The sequence below is a fragment of the Hyperoodon ampullatus genome (assembly GCF_949752795.1).
Source record: "Hyperoodon ampullatus genome assembly, chromosome: 5".
NCBI classification, from domain to species: Eukaryota; Metazoa; Chordata; class Mammalia; order Artiodactyla; family Ziphiidae; genus Hyperoodon; species Hyperoodon ampullatus.
Genome location: NC_136918.1, coordinates 15810563 through 15837679, shown reverse-complemented (window position 1 = coordinate 15837679; position 27117 = coordinate 15810563). Strand labels below are relative to the sequence as shown.

Below are 27117 nucleotides of genomic sequence, written 5' to 3'. Positions count from 1 at the left end.
CAGCAGCCATGGCTCACGGGCCCAGCCGCTCCGCGGCATGTGGGATCTTCCCGGACCAGGGCACGAACCCGTGTCCCCTGCATCGGCAGGCAGACTGTCAACCACTGCGTTACCAGGGAAGCCCAGATTCCTTTTTTTAAATAGATAATGTGAGTTAGCAAGTTGCTGGTAATCAACAGCTATCTGCTCATTCTCTGTATATGCAACAGGAAGAAGTGTCACCAACTGGTGTGCTACACTAGAACTTAAAATGGGTTTCCCACAAAAGCAAGTTTTATAAAATGGTGAATATATAGAGTTAAAATAGTACTATGAGAACTATGTTCCAGATATGTTATGAATTATTTATTTGATACATATTTATGGACAGTCTACTCTGTACCAGGTACTATTCTAGGCACTGGGTGACAACAATGAACAAAACTCAAGCAATAGTTTCCACAATAACACGGATTAGAATGAAGGAGGCAAACGTTTATTCATATTCTGAGAAGCATCTTTTAAACTTATTTTTCTAACATCAAATAGTAGTTAGTTAACTGTTAAGGGTGACTGGAGCCTTTGCTGCTTTGTTTGCATGTTACACATTTAATTCTAAATATAAATTAGAACCTATACCAAGGGCTAACTTTAGGGAAATCAGAGTAATCATAAAATAAATAAGGAACAACTATTACATAAAGTATAATTTTTCTCTCTTCCTCACTATCTTTTTATTCACCTTTCATAGGAATTTCTTCCTGCCCATATATACCCCATGGATTAGGTCAGGCAGATACCTGCCTTAATGGAGCCATAGGAAAACATGAGCATGGTGAAAGAGAAAGGGTGAATCCTTATGTTCTTTCAATTTTTATTGAGCGGATTTATGAGAAACTGTTGAGGAAAACTGTCCTAAGCACTTTAAATTCAGCCAGCAGCTCAGCTGGCTAATGGCTTTATGCTCAGCAGAAGACATCGGAACCTCTCCCAGTGACCTGAGTCACTGAAATGGGCCCCAGATCAGAGCACTGCAGTCTAAACTTTCATCAATAACACTACGTACTCCTTAAAAGCTCTTTCAAAGAGATCTGCATGTTGATCACATTCTGGCAATGTGTTATCTGGTAGGTGGGGGATGAATTTAATGTATTATAAACCTGAAGCAGGGAGGGGTCCCTGCAGAAACCCTAGACGAATTTGATGGGAGAAAAGGGGAGGGTAACGGGCGGGACAAGGGAGCAGTGACTGGCTGGAGTCCCCTGGAGGAACCTGGAGGCCAGGGCTCTGCTTCTCAGTTTTGCTCAAGGTCCCACGTTACTCTTACCGGAGCCCTCGGTGGCAGCTCCCGGCGCTCACATCTGCCACACCGGCAGTGCACTAAAGAAAAACACGATCATCCTGAGTCCACTAAAGAGGAAGTAAAGCCAGTTTCTTTTTTGTTGTCGTTGTTAGAAAAGTGAAAATTTTAATAACCTTCCCTCCCTTCCCATTCTCCCCTTTTGCTGTGTTTTTAGTTTGATTGCTTTAACTGTTAACAGAAGAAAAAATACTTTCCCAAACTTTCCTTCTTAACTCTTTCAGATATCTCAGTTCCACCTGCTTTCTTATTTAGATTCCAAAACAAAAGGAACAAAGGAAACTTTTTTCACTTACATCTAGTACTTCCCTTTTTAAATAGTAAAAGTAAATACACATGGTTATTAAAAAAAAAAAAGAAAAAAGTCAAACCATACAGACAAGGAAGACCATAAAATGATAAGCAAAACTCTCCTCCCACCCTGAGCTCAGCTCCACTCCCCAGAGATAACCTCATAGAAATAATTTTTTCAGTTGACTGAGGTTTAGAATCCACAGTATTTCCAAATTAAAGTGCAACATGATGGAGGAGTTGTTTCTAAACTAACACCTCCATAAGCACAGCGTGGATATAAATTCTCACCACTCCTCTTGCGTATCTGGGTCCGTAGACTAAGAAGTAAGAAGGGACTCAAAGCCCTGCCACGTCTCCCTCACTTTTCTCAAAGGAGGAGGACTCATAAATTTCCTCAGGACAGAAGCGTGAGACTCAGACCAGAAGTCAGAGAATTTAACTGGCCTTTGCTTTCATCCTTAGCACCCATGTTGTGGGAGCTAGAGGCACTCAGAGCCACCTTCCAAGATGTTTGTCCCTTGTCCCAACCCCCAGACAGTGCTTATTTCTGTGTTCCCTTCTTTTCTCTTCCCTTAGGAAGAAGAAAAGCCCACTCTCTGCGTGTTCAATGTTGTGACCCAAGAGACAATGCCCATAATGGACAGCATTTCCCTTCTTGGTAAAAAAGTGTCTGATCTGAGAACACTGATAGCTCTGAGATGTGGATTCCCTGTGAGTGTCTTCTGTCTTCGGACCCCAGAGGGACTGGAGATGTACGACTGCAACACGCTCAGGGACTACCAGACAGACCTCGGTACCGCCCACTATATGATAGCAGTTACTACTCAGCACTCAGGTTCTTTGATACCAGACTCACAACAGAAGGAGGAGTTGTTTCTAAACTAAAACCTCTGTAGGCACAGTGTGGATGTAAATTATCAAAACCCCTCTTTGGTGTCTGGGTCTGTAGGCTAAGAAATAAGAATGGTCACATACCCCTGCCATGTCTTATTCTCTCTGCTCAAAGCAAGAGGACTTGTTAATATCCTCAGGATCTGTTTATATTTTTGTCTTTCAAAATATATTTCAAGCATATATAGAAGCAAGTTCTAGTAGATATTCTTTTTCCTCTTTTGAATGCAAGTGGTAGCATATGATACATATTGTTGAAACCTTGCTTTATGCGAACTCATTTTGAAATATTGTCAGTTATATTAAACAATCTTTTAATTAAACAGTATGAAGCCAATACTGTGCAGGTCGAACAGGTGCCTCAGTGAGCACCATTCATCCCTGATGGACAGATTACAACCTCTCTTTAAATACTGTACTTCAGTCATGTCTGGTGCAGCCATACATTATTAAGCCAAACTCAAAGGACTGTCAGATTTGTTTTAACCATATTGGTAAATGGTTCAAACTTTATAGAGATTCTTGCTTGAGGTGAATAAGTTTTTGCTGACAGCACATCTTTAGGTAACATTGTGCTATAACATTTGCTGCAACGGAATTTGATTTCTCCCAACTTATAATCGGGCCTGTAGACATCCATGAATTAAGCAGTTTTGCTTTTTATAACTGCTAAATTTGCATTTATTGTTACTTTCCTGAGTATTATGTTTGCTTATTCTTTCATGTTATTTTTAACTGAGGCTCTCAAAACTTTGACATCAATTACCATCCCTGCTTTTGATCAGAGGGAGTGATGTTCTAGGAGTCGTCCTCAGAGTACCTTACTGTAAACACATATCTGCTCTGTGTGCTTGCTGGGGGATCAGCCCTGCACAGAACATGGTGGTGGCTGATTTAAGTAAGGGCACACAAGTGGCATTTGTCTTCGAGCAACTTACGACCTAGTTATTTAATGAAATGCCAAAGGATAAATGAGAAAACTAAGGTGACTGTTCTTCAGGCCTGTGCTGCTCAGATCATGATGTGACATTTTAGAGCACGAAGAGAATTTAGAAATGGCTTGGCCCAACACCTAATTTTGGTTTTTGGTCGTGCGCACGCCATGCGGGATCTTAGCTCCCCCACCAGAGTGGAACCCGTGCCCCCTGCAGTGGAAGTGTGGAGTCCTAACCACTGGACCGCCAGGGAAGTCCCCCAACCCCTAATTTTTACAGGTATAAAGACAGCAAAAAGGTTCTGAATGGTTAAACGACTTGCTCAGGCTGTGTCAAGGATAACGCCCCTTAAAATGACCCTCTAGGAGGGAGGTTTTTCAGATGTAAGGTTAGCGGCTCCAGCATGACCTGGGTAGATGGCTTTGGCCACCATGAGAACGCAGGGCACGGGAGGGGGGGGCAAGGAAAGAGGGACCTCGAAGGAAGAGGAGGAAGAGCCCTCGACCTGCTTCACACCTTTGCCTAAAACACGTAGAAACCTCTCGTTTAAAATTCAATCCTTGTAAACATTTCATTTATTTATTTTTAATTTATTTTATTTATTTATTTTAGTTTGGGCTGCGGCCAGTCTTAGTTGCGGCATGCGGGATCTTTCGTTGCGGCGCGTGGGCTTCTCTCTAGTTTTGGGCTTCTCTCTAGTTGTGACGCATGGGCTCCAGAGCGCATGGGCTCTGTAGTTTGCGGCACACAGGCTCAGTAGCTGTGGTGCATGGGCTTAGTTGCCCCGTGGCATGTGGGATCTTAGTTCCCTGAGCAGGGATCCAACCCAGGTCCCCTGCATTGGAAGGCAGATTCTTAACCACTGGACCACCAGGGAAGTCCCCCTAGCAGTCTTTTTTTTTTTTTTTTTTTTTTTTTTGCGGTACGTGGGCCTCTCACTGTTGTGGCCTCTTGCATTGCGGAGCACAGGCTCCAGATGCGCAGGCTCAGCGGCCATGGCTCACGGGCCCAGCCGCTCCGCGGCATGTGGGATCTTCCCAGACCGGGGCACAAACCCATGTCCCCTGCATCGGCAGGCAGACTCCCAACCACTGCGCCACCAGGGAAGCACCCCCCAGCAGTCTTTAAGTAGCCAGCCCACCTTTTTAAACTACAGGGTAAGGGAATCTTTGATCCGCCTCTCTTCCAGATTCTCCTCTTTCCAGTCAATGAGTCATCCCCAATGCTGTCAGGAGTTGAACACTGACCCCTTTCCAAAGGCAGTGGAGAGTCAGAAGGTTTTGGAGAAGCAGTCAAAGAAAATAAAAGATTTAAGTAGCTCAATTAGTCCGTGCACATACCAGCTCATACAGTAATATATAAAACTGCCTCTGCACTCTGGGCATTTATAGTAAAGTGGTAGAAATGAATGCACATTTACTCAGTTATAATCCAATAAGCCAGCTCCTTGTAGGCTGAAGGGCTCAAGGAAAGGCTTTTTGGAGAATGTTGGACTTGAGCACACAAAGATGCGAGAAATATGCATCATCTGAGAGGAGGAAGGGAAGACATTCCAGGCTTCTAGGCCAGGAGAAAAGCATGAGCCACAGGTTCAAGAACATGGGCTTACATTTGCAGCAACATGGATGGACCTAGAGATTGTCATACTGAGTGAAGCAAGTCAGACAGAGAAAGACAAACATCATATGATATCACTTATATGTGGAATCTTAAAACATGGTACAAGTGGACTTATTTACAAAACAGAAATAGAGTCACAGACATAGAAAACTTATGGTTACTGGGGGGAAGTGGGGGTGGGGAGAGGGATAAATTAGGAGACTGGGACTGATATATACACACTAGTATATATAAAATAGATAACTAATAAGGACCTACTGTATAGCTCAGGGAACTCTGCTCAATACTCTGTGATGACCTATATGGGAAAAGAATCTAAAAAAGAAGGGATATATGTTTATGTACAACTGATACCCTTTGCTGTACAGTAGAAACTAACACAACATTGTAAATCAACTATACTCTAATAAAATTAAAAAAAAAAAAAGAACGTGGGCTTAATCCAGGGAAGACAGAACACAGGAGACTGTTCTAAAGAGTGGAGGAGCCTCGTGGAGACCAATGGGAATCTCACAGCTGAGGTCATATTGAGGAGGGTCTTAGAGATGAGGCAACAGAGCACAGGTTTCATGTGCTTGCAAACAGAGCCATGTACATTCTGGAACAGGAGTGTTTCAGTAGAAGTTTAATCTGGTGGCAGGCAGCATGAAATATAGAAAGGAGTGAGGAGAGCCTGGAAGTAGAGTGATATGCTAACTGGAGCTTTTGATAATCCCAGTATTAATTAATTCCACTAGGAATGGAAGAGACAAATCTGAGAAATTCATGAGAGAGAGACACAGCATCATGCTGGGTCACAGCTAAGAAGAGGGAAATGCCAAGGCTCTGACGCTAGGACAGCAATGGTGAAATTGGGAAAAGGAGCTTATGCTTTGGGTCTTCAACTTTAGATATAAGGAAACTCAGAGAGTACATTTTTTTTCCTGAAAATTACTCAGCTAGTTAGTGGCAAAGCTGTAAGTACAACTGAGTTCTTCTAATTCTCCGCCATGACAAATATGGAGCTAGGGCTTGAGTGATGGGTTGGCTTAGCAGATATTGCTGTAGGCGTCCTGCCCATGGAGTTGGGGGTACAGCACTGTGAGAGGTGCTTTCCTTGGACAGTAAATACAGAGAGGGACATGTCAAGGGCCAAGGGCCAGTGCTCAGGACATGCTGTAGTCAGGGTAAGTAGACAGAAGAGGGGTCAGAAAATGAGACACAGAAAGCTGTCAGAGTCGGGAAGAAAACACAAACTTTGCATTGTCACAGATGATGAAGAGACTGCTTGTGGGATGCTAGTAAAAGGCCAAAGACAGTGTCTGATAAAAACCTTTTGATTTTGCTTAGAGGTCATTGGTGAGCTTAGAGAGAGAAGTTTTAATAAAGCGGATGGAGATGGAAAGGTTGTAGGGATTAAGAAGAAGATACGTAATAAGGGGATAAAGGGCTTAAAATGCTTAATAAGTAACTTATCAAGAATTTATCAAAGCTAAACATCCCCTAATGTTTGTGATTTTGAAATTTTGTGACTTGAGGTTTAGTGACACATCATATAGGTCCAATATACACACATGTGCACGCATGCACGCGCATGCACACACACACACACACACACACACACACCTTTTCTTGAATCAACCTATACAGGACAGAATGATGCCATTGGTACTTTTCACTGTGAATGCCTCATGGCATGTATTCATGGCCATGTATTCATGGCCAGACTGAGAACATCACATCTGAGAGACTATTCCAGGAGAAGGGTCCTGTCAGCTCAGACCCTGAAATCTAGGCGGGCTCCAGGGTCCCCCACCAGCCCTCAGGCCCCTTAGAGACCTACTGTGCCATTTTAGTTCCTTTTATAAATGAGAAAACTGAGGCTCAGAGAAGTTAAGTGACTTGGTCAAGGTCATACTGGTAATAATTAGTCATCCTCCACTCAGGATTGGGTTCTTTCCAACAACTTAAACTGCCAACCCAGTGTGTCTTTATTGATACCTATTTTTATTGATGTTCTTTAAGTACTGATCAATACCTTGCTTTGATTCCCACTAAGGGAAACCCAAACCAGAGAAATGGTTTCCACATTCAGAAAGAAAAAGTCCAAATCAGACAGGCAGATATTGATCCCAGAGTATGCATGAGGAATCCAGAAACTTGGGATATAGGGACCACAGCAGGAGAGGTTGGAGACGATTCCCTAGAATAGGCACTGTTGCTTGCGCCTGCTTTCCTGCACAGCTTGGTCATGGTAGGTGGATTTGTAAGTAGAGAGTGGGTGAATCCAGGTTCTGTAAATATATACAATTTGGGGAGTCCACTTTAAAAAATTAAGAATAAAGAATTAGAAAGTTCATATAGAAAGAGGCCTTGAAGCTTAATTCTCATTTATTTTACTTTCATAGATTTTAGTTGTATTTTCTGGAACAACATAGCTTTTTTTTTTTTTTTTTTTTTTTGTGGTACGCGGGCCTCTCACTGTTGTGGCCTCTCCCGTTGCGGAGCACAGGCTCCGGACGCACAGGCTCAGCGGCCATGGCTCACGGGCCTAGCCACTCTGCTGCATGTGGGATCCTCCCAGACCGCCGCATGAACCCGTGTCCCCTGCATCGGCAGGCAGACTCTCAACCACTGCGCCACCAGGGAAGCCCAACATAGCATTTAAAAAATAAGTTTCTATTTTCTAGCAGAATGCCTAAGCTTATGAAGGAATTTAATGTGTGACAAAGGAGGCATTACAAATCAATTGGAATGGAAGGATTATCCAATAAATGGTGCTGGTTAACTCACTTAGAAATTCTCTGGATATTCAAAAGTTGAGCATTAAGAGAAAAACCATCCATTGTTACCTTTGATCTTTGAGAAATTAAGACTGCTTCATTGCAAAAAACTGCAATTGATAGTTATAACACCTGTAACATTTGTTCACATAAAATACAAGGCTTGTTGGACGTGCCCTAACTGATAAGAATTTAAATCACAGAGTATTCTCTAGTTTTCAGGGCTCATCAGTAGTGGACAGGTTGAGCTAGGGAGAGTTGAGACCCTGAGGCTAGGCAACCACCTAGGCAAGTGCAGATGGGCCAGGAAGACCCCACCCGTAGACATCTAGCAAAAGGAGGTTAGCCTTAAATAGGTCCTTCTGGTGGGGGTCCTGGAACAGGCAGGTCAGTCTGCATTAGCAATTGGTAAGATGGAGGAAGGCAGAGGGTGATCCAGGGAGATCCAGCAGGGACCCGGGAGGTGAACCATAGCATCAGGGCATCAAGGTAGTGAATGAATCAATGAACGAATGACATAAAAGGTGGGAAATGAGACAACCTGGTTGCTGACACAGGAGCCTCTGTCAACATGTAACAGAAATCTAACCCCAGAGACTGGGGTTCGGAATAGGAACTCTCTGAGTTCCATGCTCAGAGAACAGAGATGGGGCCTCAGTTATAAAACCCAAAAGGTAGAGTAGGATACTGAGAGTTGTGCTCTGAGGCACAAGGTGGGGGCTTGGTCTCTTATTCCTGGAGAAATAAGGCAAGTTACTAGAACAGGACAACACCTGAGCAGGCTGAACAGGAAGAGCAACTTCCCACCAAACTTCTGAGCAGCTGGCCTGGACTCTTAACATATCCCCTACAACTGAAATTAAGACTGTTCCATGGGGGCTTCCCACATGCCGCGGAGCGGCTGGGCCCGTGAGCCATGGCCGCTGAGCCTGTGCGTCCGAAGCCTGTGCTCCGCAACAGGAGAGGCCACAACGGTGAGAGGCCCGCGTACTGCAAAAAAAAAAAAAAAGAAGTAGATACTGTTGCCTAGACCCACTCCTAGCCATTCTGACTTAATTGGTTTACGAGGGGGCTCAAGCAAGTATCAGCACTTAAAAAAAAAAAAAAAAAAAAAAAGACTGTTCCGTGGGGCTAAGACTGTTCTGGTCATCCAAATGGAGGCTATGCAGTCTCAGCTGTGGAGGACCAGGGAGGCTGGAGTATAGTGCCAGGCTAAAGCTTTCCAATGCTCGTCTTTGAGTGATTTTCATAATAAACTAAAAACATAGTAAGTCACTTTAGGCAGGAGATGAAATAAACGCACTTGGAGCACTGTTTGAAGTCTTTTGTTTCCAGTGCTATTCATAGAAATCAAATAGTTTACAAGAAAGTTTAAGTACAACAAGAAGCTTTAGAGAAACTAAATCTACTATGTCATGGATGATCCGTATTTTGAAACATGTTTATCTAGGCATTTCTAGAGTGTATTTGCAGAACTGCTACTTGGTCTCTACAGAATAACTCCATAACTCTCCAGCAAAAAGAGTGAATTTTCCTAGCTGAGGCCAGACTTGTGAGGGTTAAGGTAGCTTAGGGCCATGATGGCATTAATGCAGATCAGGCTCTGTGGGTAAACATGCACAGCAACTAGGAATCAACCCACAAAGGACAGTGAGGCCAAGGTCAAGAAATCCCAAACCAGAGTCAAGAGTAAGGGAAGAAGAGCTCCATTTCAAGGTTACAGGTTCAAATTGGGAAATGTAGAGAGACAAAATTGGTTATCAGTAGGGTTGGAAAATGAAGAGTGTCAAGAAATAAGGTTGGGTCACGGCAAACGCATGTTGCATCCTACGTTAGTAGGATGTCCAAAAAGGGAGGGATCAGCAGAAAGAACATATACTTGGATGTGTGTCTGCCTGTGAAGTGGGTGCAAGAAGGGCAAGAGCCGGGAAGCAGAAAGGAAAGCGAGAGAAAGGCACCGGAAAAGAGGAGGCTTCCAAAGCATTAGAAACAATTCTAGAGACAAAAATTCCAAGCCAAATTCTACTCCCAGCTTGCTGAGTAGCTTCAGGCAATTCCCCATGGGCCTCAGCTTCCTAGTCTAGAAAAGGAGACAATGGAGTGGGCTGGTCTTTTAGGATCTTTTTATCTTCAGCATTCTGTGGCTCTAAGATTACTGCTGTTATGTTATCCTTCCTTCCTTCTCACCTGCAGGTATTTATGATGAACCTGTCTGAGCCTGAGGATATGTGTGGATAAACCAAGTCACACACTGTCCCATCACAGCTTTGGCATGCAACTTCTGGGGCCACCATATTGATTCAAAGGCAGCCAATCCATAAGCTGTCCAGTGACACCACCTCTCCTAGCTGAGACAATTAGAGTCTTGCTTGGAGATAAGTACAACCCAGAGGACAGGCACATGGGCCCAGCAGCCAGATTGTCCAGTCCAACTCCTGGTTCCACTATTTACTGGTTATGTAGAAGCTGGGGAAGTTACTTCGTCTTACAGTGCCTCAGTTTCCTCAGCTGTCAAATGGAGAAAATAATATAACCCATCACTTAGGGTTGTTGTGAATTTTAAATTATTAAATTGTTCATGTACTTAGAATAATCTAGAGCATATAGTAAGCACTCAATGAATATGAGCTACTCATATTCATATTCAAAATATTACTGTTATTATTATTAATTATTAGTCTTGTGAATTCAAATTGGGAAATGTAGAGAGACAAAATTGGTTATCAGTAGGGTTGGAAAATGAAGAGTGTCAAGAAATAAGGTTGGGTCACGGCAAACGCATGTTGCACGCGTGCCAAAGTTGTGATACGACAGAAGCTGTAAGCAGGACAGCCTGTCAGTAGAGAAAGGGAGAAGACACACAAAGAGACCTAAAGGGCATGAGAGAGAGTGAGAGAACCTGGGGCCCATGGGAGAGATGGGCAGTGGTCCATCTTGAGAGCTGTCTTGGTTCTTAATGCATGCTAGATGTGGTCATTGTCTCAGTATAATAAGCCCCATTTTCTTGAGGGTCTCCTTGCAGTCCAAGAGCATAACTAAAACAGAGTCCATAGACTGGATGAGACATAATGCTTGGGCTCAAAGAGTTCTTTTAGTGTTTGTCAACTGGCAATTCCAAAGCAGAAATGTATGTTCAATAATAAAGACTTTCAAAGTATACTTTGCAACCAGTTGAGCAGTCATTTACCCTATCTGGGGAGGTGAGAGGGTGGTGTAGTCAAGGAGGGCTTCCTAGAGGAGGTGATGCCAGGATTGCATCATAAACTATTGGTAGAAGGACGGGGAGTCAGAAGAATTCAGACAGAAGGGACAGCAAAAGAAGATGCCCCAAATCCAGAAACAGCCTGGGGTACAGGCCAGCCTGCTGGGCTACTAAGGGTTAGGAGGGCAGCACATGGCCAGAACAGGTTTGAGGAGTGGCTTAGAACTTCATTTAACAAGTATTTACTGAGCACCTACTGTGAGCCAGGCACTGTTGGGGAAAGCAAGCATAGAGCTGTGAGCAAGGGTAGCAAGGTCCCCACCCTCTTGAAGTTTGCATTTCAGTGGGGAAGGCAAGCATCATCCCGTAAACAGAAAAATATCGAATTTTAAATAAAATTAAGGAATATGAAGTAAAACAAAGCAGGATAAGGGAATAGAGAGGGATGTGATGAGGTGGGGAAAGGCTCTTGCAGATGGCTGGCCAGAAGAGGAGATGGCATCTGAACAGAGAAGTGAATAAAGACAGGCGGAGGCTGTGGGGAGCTTCTTGAGGTAGCTTTAGGTGAGAGATTACCTAGGCCTGAAATAGGGCTGCGCTGGTTAAGATGGAGGTGAAGAAGCAAGAGTCCTTCAACATTTGGGAAATAAATTTGTCAGGCCTTAGCGATTGTACAGATGTTGGGGACGTGAGAGAAAGGAAGGGATGAAGAACAACTCCCAGATTTCTAACTCAGGTAGCAAGGAAGATAGTGGTGACACAAACTGAGACACAGAATACAGGAGGAAAAGCAGGTTGGGGATGAAAGGTGACAGGTTGTCCTTCAGAAGAGTGGGGCCCTAGCGTGATCCCTTAGATTGTGGTATCCCCAGCAGGGGCAATCCAGAGCTGGAGCAGAGGCCTGGCTGGAATTTGGACTCAGGAGTGACTGGCCCATGGGTGATCAATGAAGCCATCAGCTGCACTGAGACTGCCTGTCAGTCAGCCAACAAGTATGTAGTGAGCACTCGGCAAACGGCAGGCAGTGTGGCAAGTCCTGAAGGAGCGTCCTTTGTAGTGGGTCGTGAACAACAGTCTCCAAACAAGTAAAATGATTTCAAGTACTGACGGTAGGGGCTATGAAGAAATTAAAATAAGGTCACGGCATACAGAGTACTGGAGGGGAGGATGGGGTGGTGGCAGAGATTGCTTTAGCCCTGGTGGCCAAGAAGGTCCTCCGTGAGGACACGATGCTTGAAGGGAAAGCTGAGTAAGAAGGACACTGCCCGGTGAACTCTGGATAAAGACCCTTTGAAGCAAAAGAAATTATGTGTTTAGGTCCTCAGATGGGCGTGGCCTTGGTGTGTCTGAAGGACAGGTGAAAGGTCAGAGTGGCCAGAACAGAGTGAGTGAGGCAGGCTGGAGGGACAGAGGTCAGAGTGGGCCACACGGGGAGGAGACCGGGTTTTATCCTGAGGGAGTGCGTAGAGTTAGAAGAGCAGAAGCCTGAGGAAAGATTCCTGGGAAACAGCAGCCTGAAGGACGAAGGGAATGGAGCCACAAAACCAGGAGAGGGTAGGCTTTTGAGGAGCAAGTGATAAATCCTCCAGCAGCAATGAATAGATCCCTTTTATGTTCATAACACAGAATGGCTCCTGTTTTGTGAAGAATGGAATGAAAGGATCATTCAACTTCACCCACAGCCCACTTGTAAGCTAAGGGCCCGAGAAATGCATATGTCCTGCCACCGTTTCTTGAGTTTCTCTTCCAACATAACAGCTTTTGTTTACCTGGTGATGTGTAGATCAGCATGGAATCGATGTCCACAGAAATGTTTTAAGATAGCTGCAGAAAGTAGTTCAGCATTGTATGCTTTCACTGTGCAGATGAGAAAATGAAAGGGCACAGAAGCTAAAAGGCTTTTCCAAGTCAATATAGGCCTAAGCTCAAGAGAGCACCCCTGCCTCTCTCTCTCTCTCTCTCTCTCAGCATCCCTGTCTCCTTATTCAAAGGCTACTTTTCATTTGGCACCTAGCTCATGTCTGTTGGGAGAAAGCTATCATTAGAAGTTTTGGGACCACCAAACCCCAGGGGTGGACTGGAACCACCACCACCTCTCTTTATCCACAGGCACGACACTTCGCTTGGACGTCTGGGATGGATGGAAGGAATTTCTGATGGGCTGTCTCCTCGGACAAAAACTTAAAGTCCAACGCTATTTATCAGATGAAGGACCAGTACTCAAGTACGAGATAAAGCAAATGCTAAACTAATTAAAGTAATTTTTGCTAAACTTTCATAGGAACTTGAGTCTGCAATTCACTCTTTAGCTGGGGTGCTGCTCCAAGGGAGTTCCCTTGAGACATTTTTATTGAGATATTTGCTCGAATAAGATAGCAGAGATGCCACCAGGGCTGACAGCCTTTGGTGATGTATTGTAATTCAGGTAGACTTTCATCAGGAAACACTATCTAAATGCACGACTTCAGTTTGGTTTGGATATTAGACTTTTATCGGCACTTTTTAAAGGATATCAGAATAAGTGCCTTGCCACTCTCACATTCAATTATTCTAAAAACCACTAATTGCTTATTGATTGGCTGAAAACATTGCCTACCTCTTCCTAAGCTATCATGTAACTTTTCAAATCGCATCTAATACACACATTCATACTTTTGCCATACATGAAGTGTAACACATGCTGCTGGAGCAGTGGAGGAGGGTAGGCTCAGAGAAGCAGGTGGACATTTTAACATATCTCTACAGCCAGCGGCTTCCCAGGTGCATAAATTGCATTACCCTTTAGGTTTTAATTCAGTGGTATTTTAGAACAGTGCCCCCTTGTGGTGATTTGGTCATACTTTACAGAAGCACACACACTCAGCAGGAGCTCTAAGGGCTCTGTGAAGTGACAGATTGGAAAACCAGCTTTTGCAATTTTATAAAATATTTAACTATTTAAAATTAATTTCTATTTGGGGATAATTACAATTCTCTCTTTTCTTTCTTTGCTCTGAATCCAAAGAAATAGCTGTTGCATTGTTACTCTTACTAGTGCATATTTACTGAGTACTTTGTAGCATTGTGTTATATTTATTAACTAATTTTATACTTATAACACTTTTATGAGATGAATACTATTTTATCTTATTTTACAGATAAGGAAACTGACTTAGGAAATCTGCCCAATGTCACACAGCTAGCAAGGGCACAACTGGGTTTTAGATCCCCACAATTTAATAACTCTAGTGCTCATGTACTTAACTATTTCCACTTAATCTTTAAAAAAAATCTAAGAGCTCAGAGAATATAAATACGATATGCATATGATCAGAGTGAAAAGCTCCTTTTATTCCCCCACCCAATCAACAATGTATGTACTATGTACTATGAAAGCAATAAACAAGATATGGTCCCTGCCTTTAGCAAATTTATAGTCCAGTAGGGGAAACAGAAAACAAGTAACCAATTCCTGGAGAAACAGAACTGCAAAATGTCTGGGAGTACAAACTCCAGTGCTCATCTACCTAGGTTCAAAGCCCCACCCCCTCAGTGTTTAGTCGTGTAAACTTAAGTAAGTAGTCATCCTGTACCTCAGTTTCCTCTTCTATAAAATGGGCAGAATAATAGTACCTATCTCATAAAACTACTTTAGAGATTAAATGAGCTAGTATTATAAGGAACTTAGAGGGCCACCTGGCACATGGTAAGGAGGATACAAATGTTAGGTGTCGCTGTTACCATTCAGTGTGAAAAATGTTATGACATGGGCATTGTGCAAGACGATATGGGAATGTATAGTATGGACAACTGTAGGGGATCAGGTAAAGCACCCCGAGAAAGGGACTTGAAGGGTTGATACTCAGGTAAACAGTAGGGAGAAGAATAAAAATGTTTCAAAACAGATGGAACCACACGTACAAAGACCCAGGGGGCAAGAGAATGGATTCAAAGAACTGAAAGAAGTTCCACGTGGTAGATTATAGAGTAGGAGGAAGCTAGTGGCCAGAGGCTGGAAAGATAAGAAGAGGCCAGCTCATGCAGGCCCCTGTAGGAATGTGAAGGAATTTGGATTTTATCGTTTAAATGTTGGGAAGACATTGAAGGCCATGGTGAGATCTGCATTTTAGAATATTGGCTCTGACTGCAATGTGGGGAATAGAGGCAGACAGGGAGACAGGAAAACAGTCAAAAGAAACCGGCAGCCTGAGCTAGGCTTATGACAGCAGAGGTGGGGCTAAGAGGACAGACCGTGAAAAGATCATTTAGGAGGCAGAATCAACGAGTCTTGGTAACAAGAGTGCTCCAGTTCCCACAACATGCGTGTTGAGGATGAAAGCAAAGGCCAGTTAGTCCATGCAGGAGGGGCTCTTCTCCCCACATCAAATTCAGAGTTGCTGATCTGCACTAGTGAATTTCAAGCGAAATTGATATGTGAACCAAAATGCCAGCCTATTAATGTTTAGCTCTAATTAGTTATAATCTGTCAGAGGGTCCTAGAAACCCACATGTTCTGGGCAGACCATCTCTCTTATACAGGAAAATTACATGGGATGCCACATATACCTGAAAACTATGGTGTGGTGAGCACGCAGTCAGAGGCGGGAGAGTTAGTTATACGCAGATTTTGGATGATACCACCTAGCTGGCCTCCATCTCTACCATGGGGTCACAGAGAGCCTTGCCCAAGTAAATCCTGGACAAAATCTGATGGAACCCTGTCTAGCCTTGCCTCCCTAATTCTTATTTCTCTGAATAGTCCTCACCCATCATTCAATTTGTGCCTGATGGGGAATTGGAAGGATAGGGATGGCAGGAAGGCCAGTGTGGCTATAGTTCAGCGAAAGAGAAGGGGAGTGGTGGGAAGTGAGGCAGGAGCTGGGGCAGGGTCCAGGCGACAGGTGCCCTGAAGGCCAAGATGAGGAGTTAGAATTTCAATTACAGCCGGAAGCTACTAGAGGGTCTGGAAGAGAGCATAGGCCACCGCCAACGTATGGAATAAAAAGATTGCTAAGCACTGTATGAGGAAAAGCCCTTAGGGGGATGAGAGGAGGTGGGAGACCAGTTAGGAGACTGTGGCACTGGTGGTCATGCTGGTGGGGGGTAACCTAGAGCTTTCGATCAGAATAGCAGTAGAGATTTTGAGAAGCCAGAGAATAAGGACTGTTAGAAAAGACAAAGCAAACAAACGTACAAAGCATTCAAATTTCTAAAATGTACTGAATTCCTTCCTATGCTTTCCCAGTGAATATAAAGCTTGATATTTATCTTGAGCATTAGATTTTCATAAGGAAAAAACTGCTCCAAGGAAACCAATCTGAATTATTTATATGTACACAATAGGACAATGTGTATAAGCAGGACCTGTGCAGTTTAACCTGTGTATTACTATAGACTTTTTCTGAAAATATTTTTTAAAGTTAGGAAGGTAAAAGTTAGGAAGAAATGAATATTTTAACTAGAATGTTTTGTGGTTATTTAGTGTAACTACCTTTGCCTGTTTGCTGATTTACTAAACAGCCCCACTCTCGCTTGTTTCATTCATTCAGGTATCAGAAAAGGGTTGCCCTGTACATCGCCGCCTTTTATGGGCACACTGAGCTCACTGAATGGGCCCTGAAGCAGGGTGTGCGGCCCCACGAGATGGTCGGTGTGCACCCCTACCGAGCTTGGTGCCATGAAGCCCTTCACGCAGATGTCTCTAAATGCCCCATTCATGCAGCCGCAGAAGCGGGCCAACTGTTGATTCTGAAGGCTTTTGTCAACTGCAGCGTGCTGTGCCTGGAATGCAAAAACGCAGCGGGACAAACTCCCCTTACCATTGCGTTCAAACACAAGCATAAAGACTGCGTATTATATTTACTGAGTAAAATGTGGTCCACTGTTTCTTTTCTGAAAATCTCAGTCCCCATGAGGATTTATATTAAAATAAAACAATGGGTACTCAGAGCTCAGAGTCACAACCTTAATAAAAGCCAGCTTTGCGGAGCAAGGGTCTTTGGAGCAAAAGTTGGAGATATTGTGATGGTGGATGGTTTCACCAAACCCAAAATGACCTCCAAGAGCTGGCATAAGGCTGAGAACAAGGACTCACAAGGCACTGTGGGCAAACTACCGCCTCTCAGGGAGCAAACTGTAAGCAGGAAACGTGTCAATCCTTTGGCAATTTCACAGCAGGACACAAGAGAACAAACACTCAAATTTCCTCCGCTGGTAGATGCAAATGCGTTCTCTGAATCACAAAAACAACAAAATCGGGAAAAAATTACTGCCACAGCTAGGAAAAAAGAAAAGCTCATAAAAACTACATATCTCCCCCAAGTCCCCCTCCCTCCAGTTTCAAGAGTGAGCTATTCACACCCATCTTTTTACTATGCAACACCCAGTGCCAACTCTTTACTCAGATCCTCCTTTGCATCTTTCTCAGAGCACAGTGGAAGGACTCCAAGGGAGAATGCCATCTACTACTTAGCTGTGGCCAGGTAAGGTTTTCTCTTCAAACAAACAAGGATAAACCTTTAATAGGGCAGGTCTAGGGGAGGAATGGTCTATGAAGCCATTACACTACCATGCCATGTAGTATAACACAGGTTTTTCTTGTGCATCGGTACCCAGCTTCAAGGCCCTAGCCTTGTTCTAGGACAAAATGAACTCATTTTATTGGTCAATCCATGTAGTATTCTACTTGTCAAATTTTCAGGAAGAAAGGAGTTGTATCAATTAACAATGTCCCTTGTTTTTTTGGGTTTTTTTTAAGTAAAAGAAATTGTTAATTATAATTAAAGGGATAAGGGGGAAACTTGAAATCTGGGAGACATCAAAAGTGTCATGGAAGCCTGGATGGTAATGAAAGTGGAAGGAAAGAAAAGAACAATTTAATGACAAACTGAATCATAAAGACTTCAGTTGACTTACAGACAAGAAATACAGGCTGAGGGAGAGCTATATTGGATAGGGTGATAGAATTGATATTAATATTTAAGGTAAGTTTAAAAAGTAATCCATTATCACATTTAAAGACATAAACAAGTGTGTTGGAAGTGGACTTTTTGGGCACATTCATTTCATAAAATAAAATTTTATATATTGGTCATCAGATTTCACTGAAAACACAACTCTAATTAGATCTCAAGATAAATACTTATGAGGTATTATTGGGTGCCAGTATTACAGTGAAAATATAGATTTATGAACGTTTTTTCCCCTTACTCGATATAATGAGAAGGAAAGAAAAAATAAGGCTAGATTGTTTTAGTTGCCTTTCTGTATTGGTCTTTATTTCAGATCTACTTTATTTCAGCTAGGTGTTGCCACCTAGTGGTAAGAATAATTGCCATAGTGGTGAGCTATAAAATGCAAACTTCAGCATACAGCATGATGAGGTTGAGAAAAGATGAAGAAACTGCGTAACAGCTTCAATCTTTGTAATTTGTGAGATATCTCTGACTAGAATGTATAAAAAGATAATCTAAAATTATAGAAAAAGACCAGAAAATTATTAATTGAAAAATTATATAATCCATCTTAAAATCAGCCTGTAAACATAAGGAAATACTGATCAATTTTATCAAAAGATGCACATTAAAAATGATTTTATTTTTTAAACATCCAAAAAAATGTTTATTATGGCCCAGTGCAGTGCTAGGCAGAATGGGAGTGTGCAAAAGTATCTGTGGTTAAGGTGGCCATGTATGTGGTTTTGGGTGAAAGGCTGCCAGTGTCTATTGTGTGTGGTGCTTTCTTGGGGAGGAACTGAGTTGTGATATATAGAGTTAAATGCATAAAAAGCACTAATCTCACATGTATGGCTTTTTGAATTTTATTTTTTCAATTTATTTATTTTTTATTTATTTGGTTGCGTCAGGTCTTAGTTGCACAGGCTGACTGTAGTTGTGGCTCGCAGGCTCCTTAGTTGTGACACACGAACTCTTAGTTGCAGCACGCATGTGAGATCTAGTTCCCGGACCTGGGATTGAACCTGGGCCACCTGCATTGGGAGCACGGAGTCTTAACCACTGCGCCACCAGGGAAGTCCCTGAATTTTTATATTTGCATACATGCATGTAACAACCACTCAGATCAATTGCAAAATATTTCTAGCACCCCAAAAAAGTTCCTTCATGCTCCTTGCCAGTCAATGACCCCTCCCAGATATAACCATTATTCTGATCTCTATCAATGAGATTAGTTTTGCCCCTTCTTGACTTTCATATAAAGGGCACCATATGTTATGTATCTTTCATGTCTGGCTTTTTTGTGCCACAAATTGTCTATGAGATTCATTCATGTTTTTGCATGTATTGATTCTTCTTATTTCTGTATAGCATTCCATTTCTATGTAGTATTCCACATCTCTATCCAATCTCCTATTGAGGGGCATCTGAGTTGTAACTAATTTGGGGCTATTTTGAATAACACTACGATTATTCTTGTATATAAGTTTGGTGGACATTTGCATTCATTTCACTTGACTCTATAACTAGGAATGGAATTGCTAGGTCATAGGGTTAGCTTTAGCAAACACTTCCACACAGTTTTCCCAAGAGGTTACACTAGTGTGCTGTTTTTGCAGGTACACTTCATAAGGATTGGAGTTATCAAGGGGAAGCAATTTCAAGGTTGAGAAGGGACTTGCTGGGGAAAACATTTCATTCAACAAAGAGGTTAGTGCAGGGAATTCTCTGGCGGTCCAGTGGTTAGGACTCCATGCTTCCACTGCAGGGGGCACGGGTTTGCTCATGGGAGGAGGGGTGGTCTGATTGTTCACTTCCTCTGGCAAAGTTACTCCTAGCAAATCTTTCCAACTATATTGTTTCTCTTTTCCCAGTGCTTTTCTCTTCCCTCTATTTGTATTCTCTACTGCCTTCCCATCTGTTTTCTCCCCTTTCCACTGCATCTATCCTAGGATCTGTCCCACATCCCTCTGCTGGTGGGCTGTGGAGGGATGCGGGGACCTGCACGCCTCATGCGCCTGCAGGGCTCTTTCTGACCTGGCTCATTGTCCCCTCAAAGGAGTCATGAAAGCACCCATGTCCACCTGAAGTCACCAGTCAAGCCAGGCAGCTATGTGGTCTGAGAACTTAACCACTAAAGGACCAGTACAGCTCTTGTGCCAAAACGTGAGGAGTGGACATGCGCTATCTTGAAGGCTGGGTCCACCATCATCAAGGTAGTATCACAGCCAGGAGATGGGGAAGAACCTAACTAATCCTTCCTGGTGCTAACCTGGGGGAATTGGGTCAGGGTGGATTCATCGGATGCTGCTGATTGTGTGGGAAGGGTGACCTCCCAAACCAGGACCCCAGACATCTCATCTGGTGTCACGTGAGAGCACTTGCTGGAACTCCACCTTTAGATTCACGAAAATATACCTGTGAGGGTTGATGCAAAGAGAGTATTGCTGCAGTTAGCTCAGACCCAGTGCTAATGTGGGTCTGGGTTGGTGCATGTGGCTAGCGTGGAGATGATAGTAACTCAGGCCAGATTGAGTCTCATTCCCCAGAAGATGGTGTCAGCTTTACACAGATCAAAGAATATTTACAAGGTGTGTCTAGAAAACTGTCTTCCTTACTGCTTATTGTCTGATTCCAGTGAGGTTGATGCAACTTGGAAGTCCAGCTTAGTAAAGATTCAAATATGGAGGACTGGTCCAGAAGGTTCAGTGTCCTGAGTGCACTGAGAATAGGTGACAGTCCCCAGTGGTGACTCTGATGGGCTCCCATGCTCCTGATAAAAGTAGAGCTCTCTGTGTTGTTTTGTTTTGCTTTGATTAAAAAGTACCAAGGATGGGGCAGGTGACACTTGCCACAAGTTTTAACCACTGTGGTTGATGAGGGTGTTTGCCTCAGCCTTGGAAGGTGAATACAGGGAATAAACCTGCTTGGCCTGGTCATGCCCCTAAGCCCCACTCTTGATACAGGAGTAACTCCTCCCCAAACTCCTTTTGATAAGCGCTCTATTTGTTGGGGATTGTAGGAGCAAAGGAGAGTCTGAGGGGAGATGAAAACAAATGAGGAGGCGGAGAAGAAGTTTGTCTGGCCTGAAGGCAGTGTCGGTGCAGAGCAGAAAGCTGGGCAATGTAATATTTTCCCTTAAAAAAAGAATTTTAAGGGACTTCCCTGGTGGCGTAGTGGATGAGACTCCACACTCCCAAAGCAGGGTGCCCAGGTTCGATTCCTGGTTGGGGATCTAAATCCCACATGCATGCCACAACTAAGAGTTCACATGCCACAACTAAGGAGCAGGTGAGCCACAAGTAAGGAGCCCACCTGCCGCAACTAAGGAGCCCAGGTGCTGCAACTAAGGAGCCCACCTGCCACAACTAAGACCCCATGCAACCAAATAAATAAATAAATATTTTTAAAAAAGAATTTTAATTAGAAAATACAGTAATATGTGCTTTCTGGGAAGCATCCGAACAACATGGGAATGTATAAAGTAAACATGAAAGTCTCCATCCATCCTCCAGCCCCACTCCTCTCCCCTCTCATGAATCCTATCCATCTCCCCAGAAGGCATCATTAATTACTATTTGTAGCCTCCTAGAACTTTTCCATGTATCTCAATATATGTATGTGAGATATGTATATGTGCATGCCCTTTTCATCCTAAAAGGGATTTTACTGCATTTATGTTCCCAAATATATATCTCTTAGACATAACTGTCAAATCTTTCTATGCTAGGGAGAAGGAACTACCTTGTCCTTTTTACTGGCTACCTAGTGTTCCACTGCATCCATGTATAATAAGTTATTTAACCAGTGCTCTCTTGATTTACATTCAAGTTGTTTCCATTTTTCACCATGATAACAGTGGTGTAATATATCCTTTTATGTGTAATACTTAATCATTTACAGAAATATTTCTATAGGACACTTTCACTGAAGTGAAATTGCTTATTCAAAGGACATATACATACTAAGTTAACTTCCTGAAAGGTTGTAGTGAATGGTACCCATCTATACAGTATGAGAGGCTATCTATCTACAGCTAGGAGGGGCCAAGGCTCAGAGGGAGCTGCAGTGAAGGAGTGAAGGAGAGGACCTGACAAAGTCTCTCAGGGTCAGTCTGTGTGCTACTGTGTTATAAGTCACCCTTCCCTGAGAAGAAACTGCCAGTAGTACCCCTGCCCCAAGAACAGTTTGGTACAATTCAGCTGTTGGCCCTTATAGAAAAAGGCCTGCCCTGTACTTTCCAAGTTTACCTTGCAATGGGTATGGGGCAGGTATTTTCTCTCTTTGATTCCTCAGGGATATAAACTATCCTCTCCCTCTCCCTGTCTCTCCCCCAACCCGCCCCCTTCATAAGGTACTGGGGTACAATGGAAGCAGGGGCTAAGGCTCTGCTGACCTCCCTTTACTGACAAGCCTGCCATTTTGCATAGATGAGCATGTGAGCCCTAGGAAAGCACAGGCATTGAGCAGGACACCGTTCTTGTGCATTCCTGAGCACTGGGTTTAGGAAACCAGTTGCCTCACATCATCTCCTCAGTTCTGCTTTGATGAGAGAGCCCACAAGAACAGCAAAGAGAGACATGAGCTGGACCCTCAGCTTACACAAGTCAGAGAGTTGACTGAAACCTGAGGGTTCAGCCTCCCGGCCTAGCTTGTCCAATACTGCATGCCCAGGCCTTGCCCTCCTGTTGAGGATCTTGAATCCGTGACCCATTCAGGTGAGCAAGAACCTTGCTTCTTCTGTTCACTTTTATATCCTTAGCACAGTGCCTGGCATACAGTAAGGGCACAATAAATAGGTGTTTAATGAATGCATAGAAGCCAGGGAGAGGTGGATATAGTTATACCATTCTTTCCTCCCTAAACTGGGACTTCTATGCTGAAAAGAAACACTGAGATTCAGTTAGGGGGTTGGGCTGATGGCCCAGTTAGTGGTTACTAATGGTTATTCATTCAACCAACATTTATTGAGCTGAAGATATGGTGGTAACTCTCCTACTTTTAGCACTGAAAGTTCTGTTTCCTGAGAAATCCCTCAGGCCTGGGCAAATCAGGACAGTTGGTCACCCTATACAGTCAAGAGCAAATACAGATACAGTCCTGCTCTTTGTGAAGCAAACCGTTTAGTTGGTGTGATGGGCATTAACACACGGGCTAACTGGGGAAAGTGCTATGAAGGAGAGGAACTTGGAGAGAGAGGTTCTATGGAAGTCTGACACAGACCTTGACCTCCTTAAGAAAATGTCTGAGCTGAGATCTGAAGGATGGGAAGGAAGAATGCAGTGCACCAGGTAGAAGAAAGAGCCTGTGCAAAGGCCTTGTGGCTGGAGCTTATGGGCAAGTTATGAAATAGGAAGATATGCTAGAGCAAAGGGAGAGAAGAGAGGTACAAGACAAACATGGAGAGGTAGGCAGGGCTCCATAAGAAGGCCTGGGCTATTTTACCCTAAAAACAAGGAGAGAGCATTGAACGGTTTGACCTGATCAGCTTTGGATTTTTTAAGACCACTTTGGCTTCAGTGTAGGAGAACAAGAATGGATTCTGGAAGTCCAGATAGGAGGCAAGGGCAGAGATGGTGGGAGACTGCACTATAGGAGTCATGGAGAGAAGTAGATGGGTTGGAGACAAATATAAGAAAGAAATTGATAGGATGTGGTGGTAGATTGCATATGATAAGGAATGAGGGGCAGGGTGGATGGAGGGACTCTTGTCTTTGGAGATAATCAAAGCAGGGGTGAGGTTCTGGGCTCACGAGACTCCCAGCCACTGCTGAAGCAGCACTGCCCATAGTGCTCTTTAGAGAGATATGGACAGCTATAGGAAATCCCAGGTCTTCCCAGGAGCTTACAGACATATTTGCAGCAGGGCCTAGTGTTCACAGAGTCCAAGCGAGAGCCCAGTTGATGGAAGCAAAATGATGCTGTAGCAAGGCAACCCTGTTGATGAGTATGCTTGTTGTCTTTGCATGCCAGACTGATGTAACCACATTTGGCTTTCCTGGGTAAGTTCCAGGAACCCAGAAAATGATGACTCAAGGACAAAATGCCTGAGTTAGGCGGCTTTCACACATTCAGGGGGGTCTGGGCTGGCAAAGAGGCAGAGGCTGTTAGAGAAAAAACTGACCTGGGAGGTGCCGGCCTGTACCCCCTCCTGCCAACCCTGTCTTGTTTTTATTCACAGAGCCATCACAGTATTATATTAGCCTTCTATTTGTGTATTTGCCTCCCCACTAGAATCTAAGTTCCATGAAGGCAGGGACCTTGTGTGTTTTGTTCACTCTTTGTTTCTTCAGCACATAGAACAGTGCTTGGTATTGTTAAAAAAAGAGACAATAGGCCCAAAATGGAGTCCCGTGTGCTAAGCCCCCCATCAGCTAACCAGGACTTAATACCTAACCTAATTGCAATGTCAACCTCTCTCCTAGTCTTAAAACAGTCAATCTGGAATTTCCTGGTCAGCAGTAGTAAGGTAATCTATCTGATAAAACCCTGCCATCCCCCAAAGAAAGATGAGGTAATGGCTCTTTCCTTGTCCCTGACCCCTTCTACCTATAAAAGTCTCCCATATTATTCAGCTCTTCGGAGCTCCTTTCTGTTTCCCACACAGGATGCTGCCTGACGCACGAATCGTTGAATAAAGCAAATTATATCTTCAAATTTACTCAGTTGAATTTTGTTTTTTAACAACATATAGTAAGTGCTCAATAAACAGTTTTTGAATAAACACAGAAAAGCCAGAGTTCAAATGCCAGGGAGAGAATCAAGACAAGCACTAAGCTTAGGGAGGGGCTACATATGCAAAAGAAAGGGAGAGAGAGGACTTTAAATCAATTCGGGTGGGATACGGAGAAAGGCTAAAGGTGTCTGAGTGATTTCCTTAGGGCATAGGACTTGAATATATGGACAGCGTTGATGAGTCAACCCCATTTAGAGGGCCCAAGGAGACACAGTCATTGAGGTAGAGCAAGGAGTTAATCCAGAAGATTAAAGTTGAATCAGCCAGACTTGGATCTAGTTCAAATGTTTGAAACACTAAGGTACTTTTACGCAAGGTTGCTCCTAATAGATTGAGTGAAAGCCCTTTAAATCTATGAGACTTTCCACACGAAAGGGGTGGTGGTCACAGAAAGGAGCCAGGTAAAGGTGGCTACATGGTCTAAGACACTGTTTTGTGAAAGGGTAAGAAAGAAATTTAGTTTTCAGGAAAGTAAGTGGATTTGCAAAAGGCATTTTAGGGGATAGGGAGGAACTGGCTGGAGATGAGACTGGCAAGGTAAATTACACCTACATTGAGAGGCATTTTGTGGGTCCAAGTGGACAGTTTGCTTCTTATATTTTTCCATGGGGGAGGAAGTAAGTAGGAAGATCACAGAAGTTCTTTTTTATCAAACAAATCACGTAATCAGTTTTTGTTTATTTTTAAAGACAAATCTGGTGGAGATGTGTAGAAGAGTCACTGGAAATAAGTAATACTAAGGGTGTGGAAGGACGACAATAGGGTTAGGAGACTTTGCAATAAGAGAAACAAGAGGCAATAAAGACCTGGACTGGAACAGCAGTCGTTGGGGAAGAGGGGAAAGGCCAAATACGACAGATATTTCTGAGGAATAATCTACAAAATGTCATCACTAATTGGGCTTAGTGGTGGACAGAGGAGGAATGAGTCTTGTTTCTGGCTTCGGAGATGGTGAGAAGAGCAACATCACTGTGTTAGAACAAGGATACTGAAAGGGACAAGTTTAGGAAGAAGATAAAAGACATGTAAATTGGAAGTGTCTGTGGGATGTCCAATTATCAAATGATTTTATTTGATAATGGGAGATATGCATCTTTTCAGAAAGGTTGTGACTTGGCAGTCATGAATATGGGAGTTGAAGCAATTAGTAAATAAAGCCTCCCCGTGAGGGTGCAGAGAGAGAGGAGGACAAAGGATAAAATCTCAGAGGACCCCAACATTCAAGGAAATGTAAAACCCCCCCTGTAGTAAACCACATTCGCATTCTACAGAGTAGGAGCAATCATATTCAAATGTATGTCTTTGTTAGTATACAGCCAGAGAATAACTATCACAAAATGTTGTTTCATTGCATTTCAGTTAAAGGCTATCAAAATATCTAATATCTTACCAAAGAAAAAATGTATTTGTGGTGGGAAAGGAGGAGAGGGAGAACAGGTCAGTATGTACAAGGGTGCCTGGGGGAATAGTCAGAAAAAGGTTTGGGAGTTCCCTGATGGCCTAGTGGTTAGGATTCTGGGCTTTCACTACCGTGGCCAGGGTTCAATCCCTGGTCGGGGAACTAAGATCCCACAAGCTCTGCAGCGCAGCCAAAAAAAAAAGAAAAAAGTTTCAACCCAGAGAATTCTATGACATTGAGTGGTTTTCTATTTCTAGCTGTGGGTGCTAAGCTTCCGGTATTGCCTTGGGAAAATATCACTCCCACTGCTTCACAAGGAACTGGTTTTAGAAAGATTCCTCTTTCCTATTTTACCTCCTCATATGACAAGATAAATTAGCCACAGCTACAAAATCAACCTAAAGATTTCCATCATTTTAGCTATAAATGGGGACAAGAAAGGACCTCCTTATAAATTATGTTCTGTTTTCTTACAGTGCCTTTAAAGAGAAACGATGGCTTCAGCAGTTAGGAATAGCAAGAGTCCTAGCGAAAAAGAGCATTTCTAACCTGACTACCCAAGGAGGCCTGACAGCGTGTGAAAATCCTCCGGAAATTTTGCTTTGAAAAGTCATGACAATCCCAGTTTGGGTGAAGACCTGGTCAAATAGAACTTCTAGTTCTAATGCTAACATTTCTAATAACAGTTCTAATGCCGGAATTTCTAATAACAGTTCTGATGCTACACGACTATCAACAGGTTATTTAATGTTTAACACCATGTTTTCTTGGACTCCATCACGCAAAGTGAAAATTTAGGGCATTTGTTTTTGCATAAAGAGTCTGAGGAAGAATTCATAAGAAACTAAGAATAGTAGTTGTCAACAGGGTAGGGCAACTGGGAAGGTGGGAAACAAGGACATGAGCAAGAATGTTTACTTTCTCTTTTTTTTGCTTTCCTGGGATTTTTTAAAATACTTTTTGTTTTTTAAACCATACATAGTAAAAAATTAATTTAAAAGAATTCT

At 43.2% G+C, this 27117-nt stretch overlaps 1 protein-coding gene across 1 annotated transcript in view; it reads left to right on the top strand.

Moving 5' to 3' along the window:
- Positions 1-26716, top strand: part of ANKUB1 (ankyrin repeat and ubiquitin domain containing 1) — a gene marked incomplete at both ends in the record, with an annotated part of 39179 nt that extends 12463 nt beyond the window's left edge. Inside the window, 4 exons of the mRNA XM_079705486.1 lie at positions 2210-2426; positions 13153-13267; positions 16572-17504; positions 26587-26716. Of these exons, the coding sequence (XP_079561612.1) occupies positions 2210-2426; positions 13153-13267; positions 16572-17504; positions 26587-26716 (1395 nt within the window). The remainder of the gene's footprint in view (positions 1-2209; positions 2427-13152; positions 13268-16571; positions 17505-26586) is intronic.
- Positions 26717-27117: the final 401 nt, after the last annotated feature.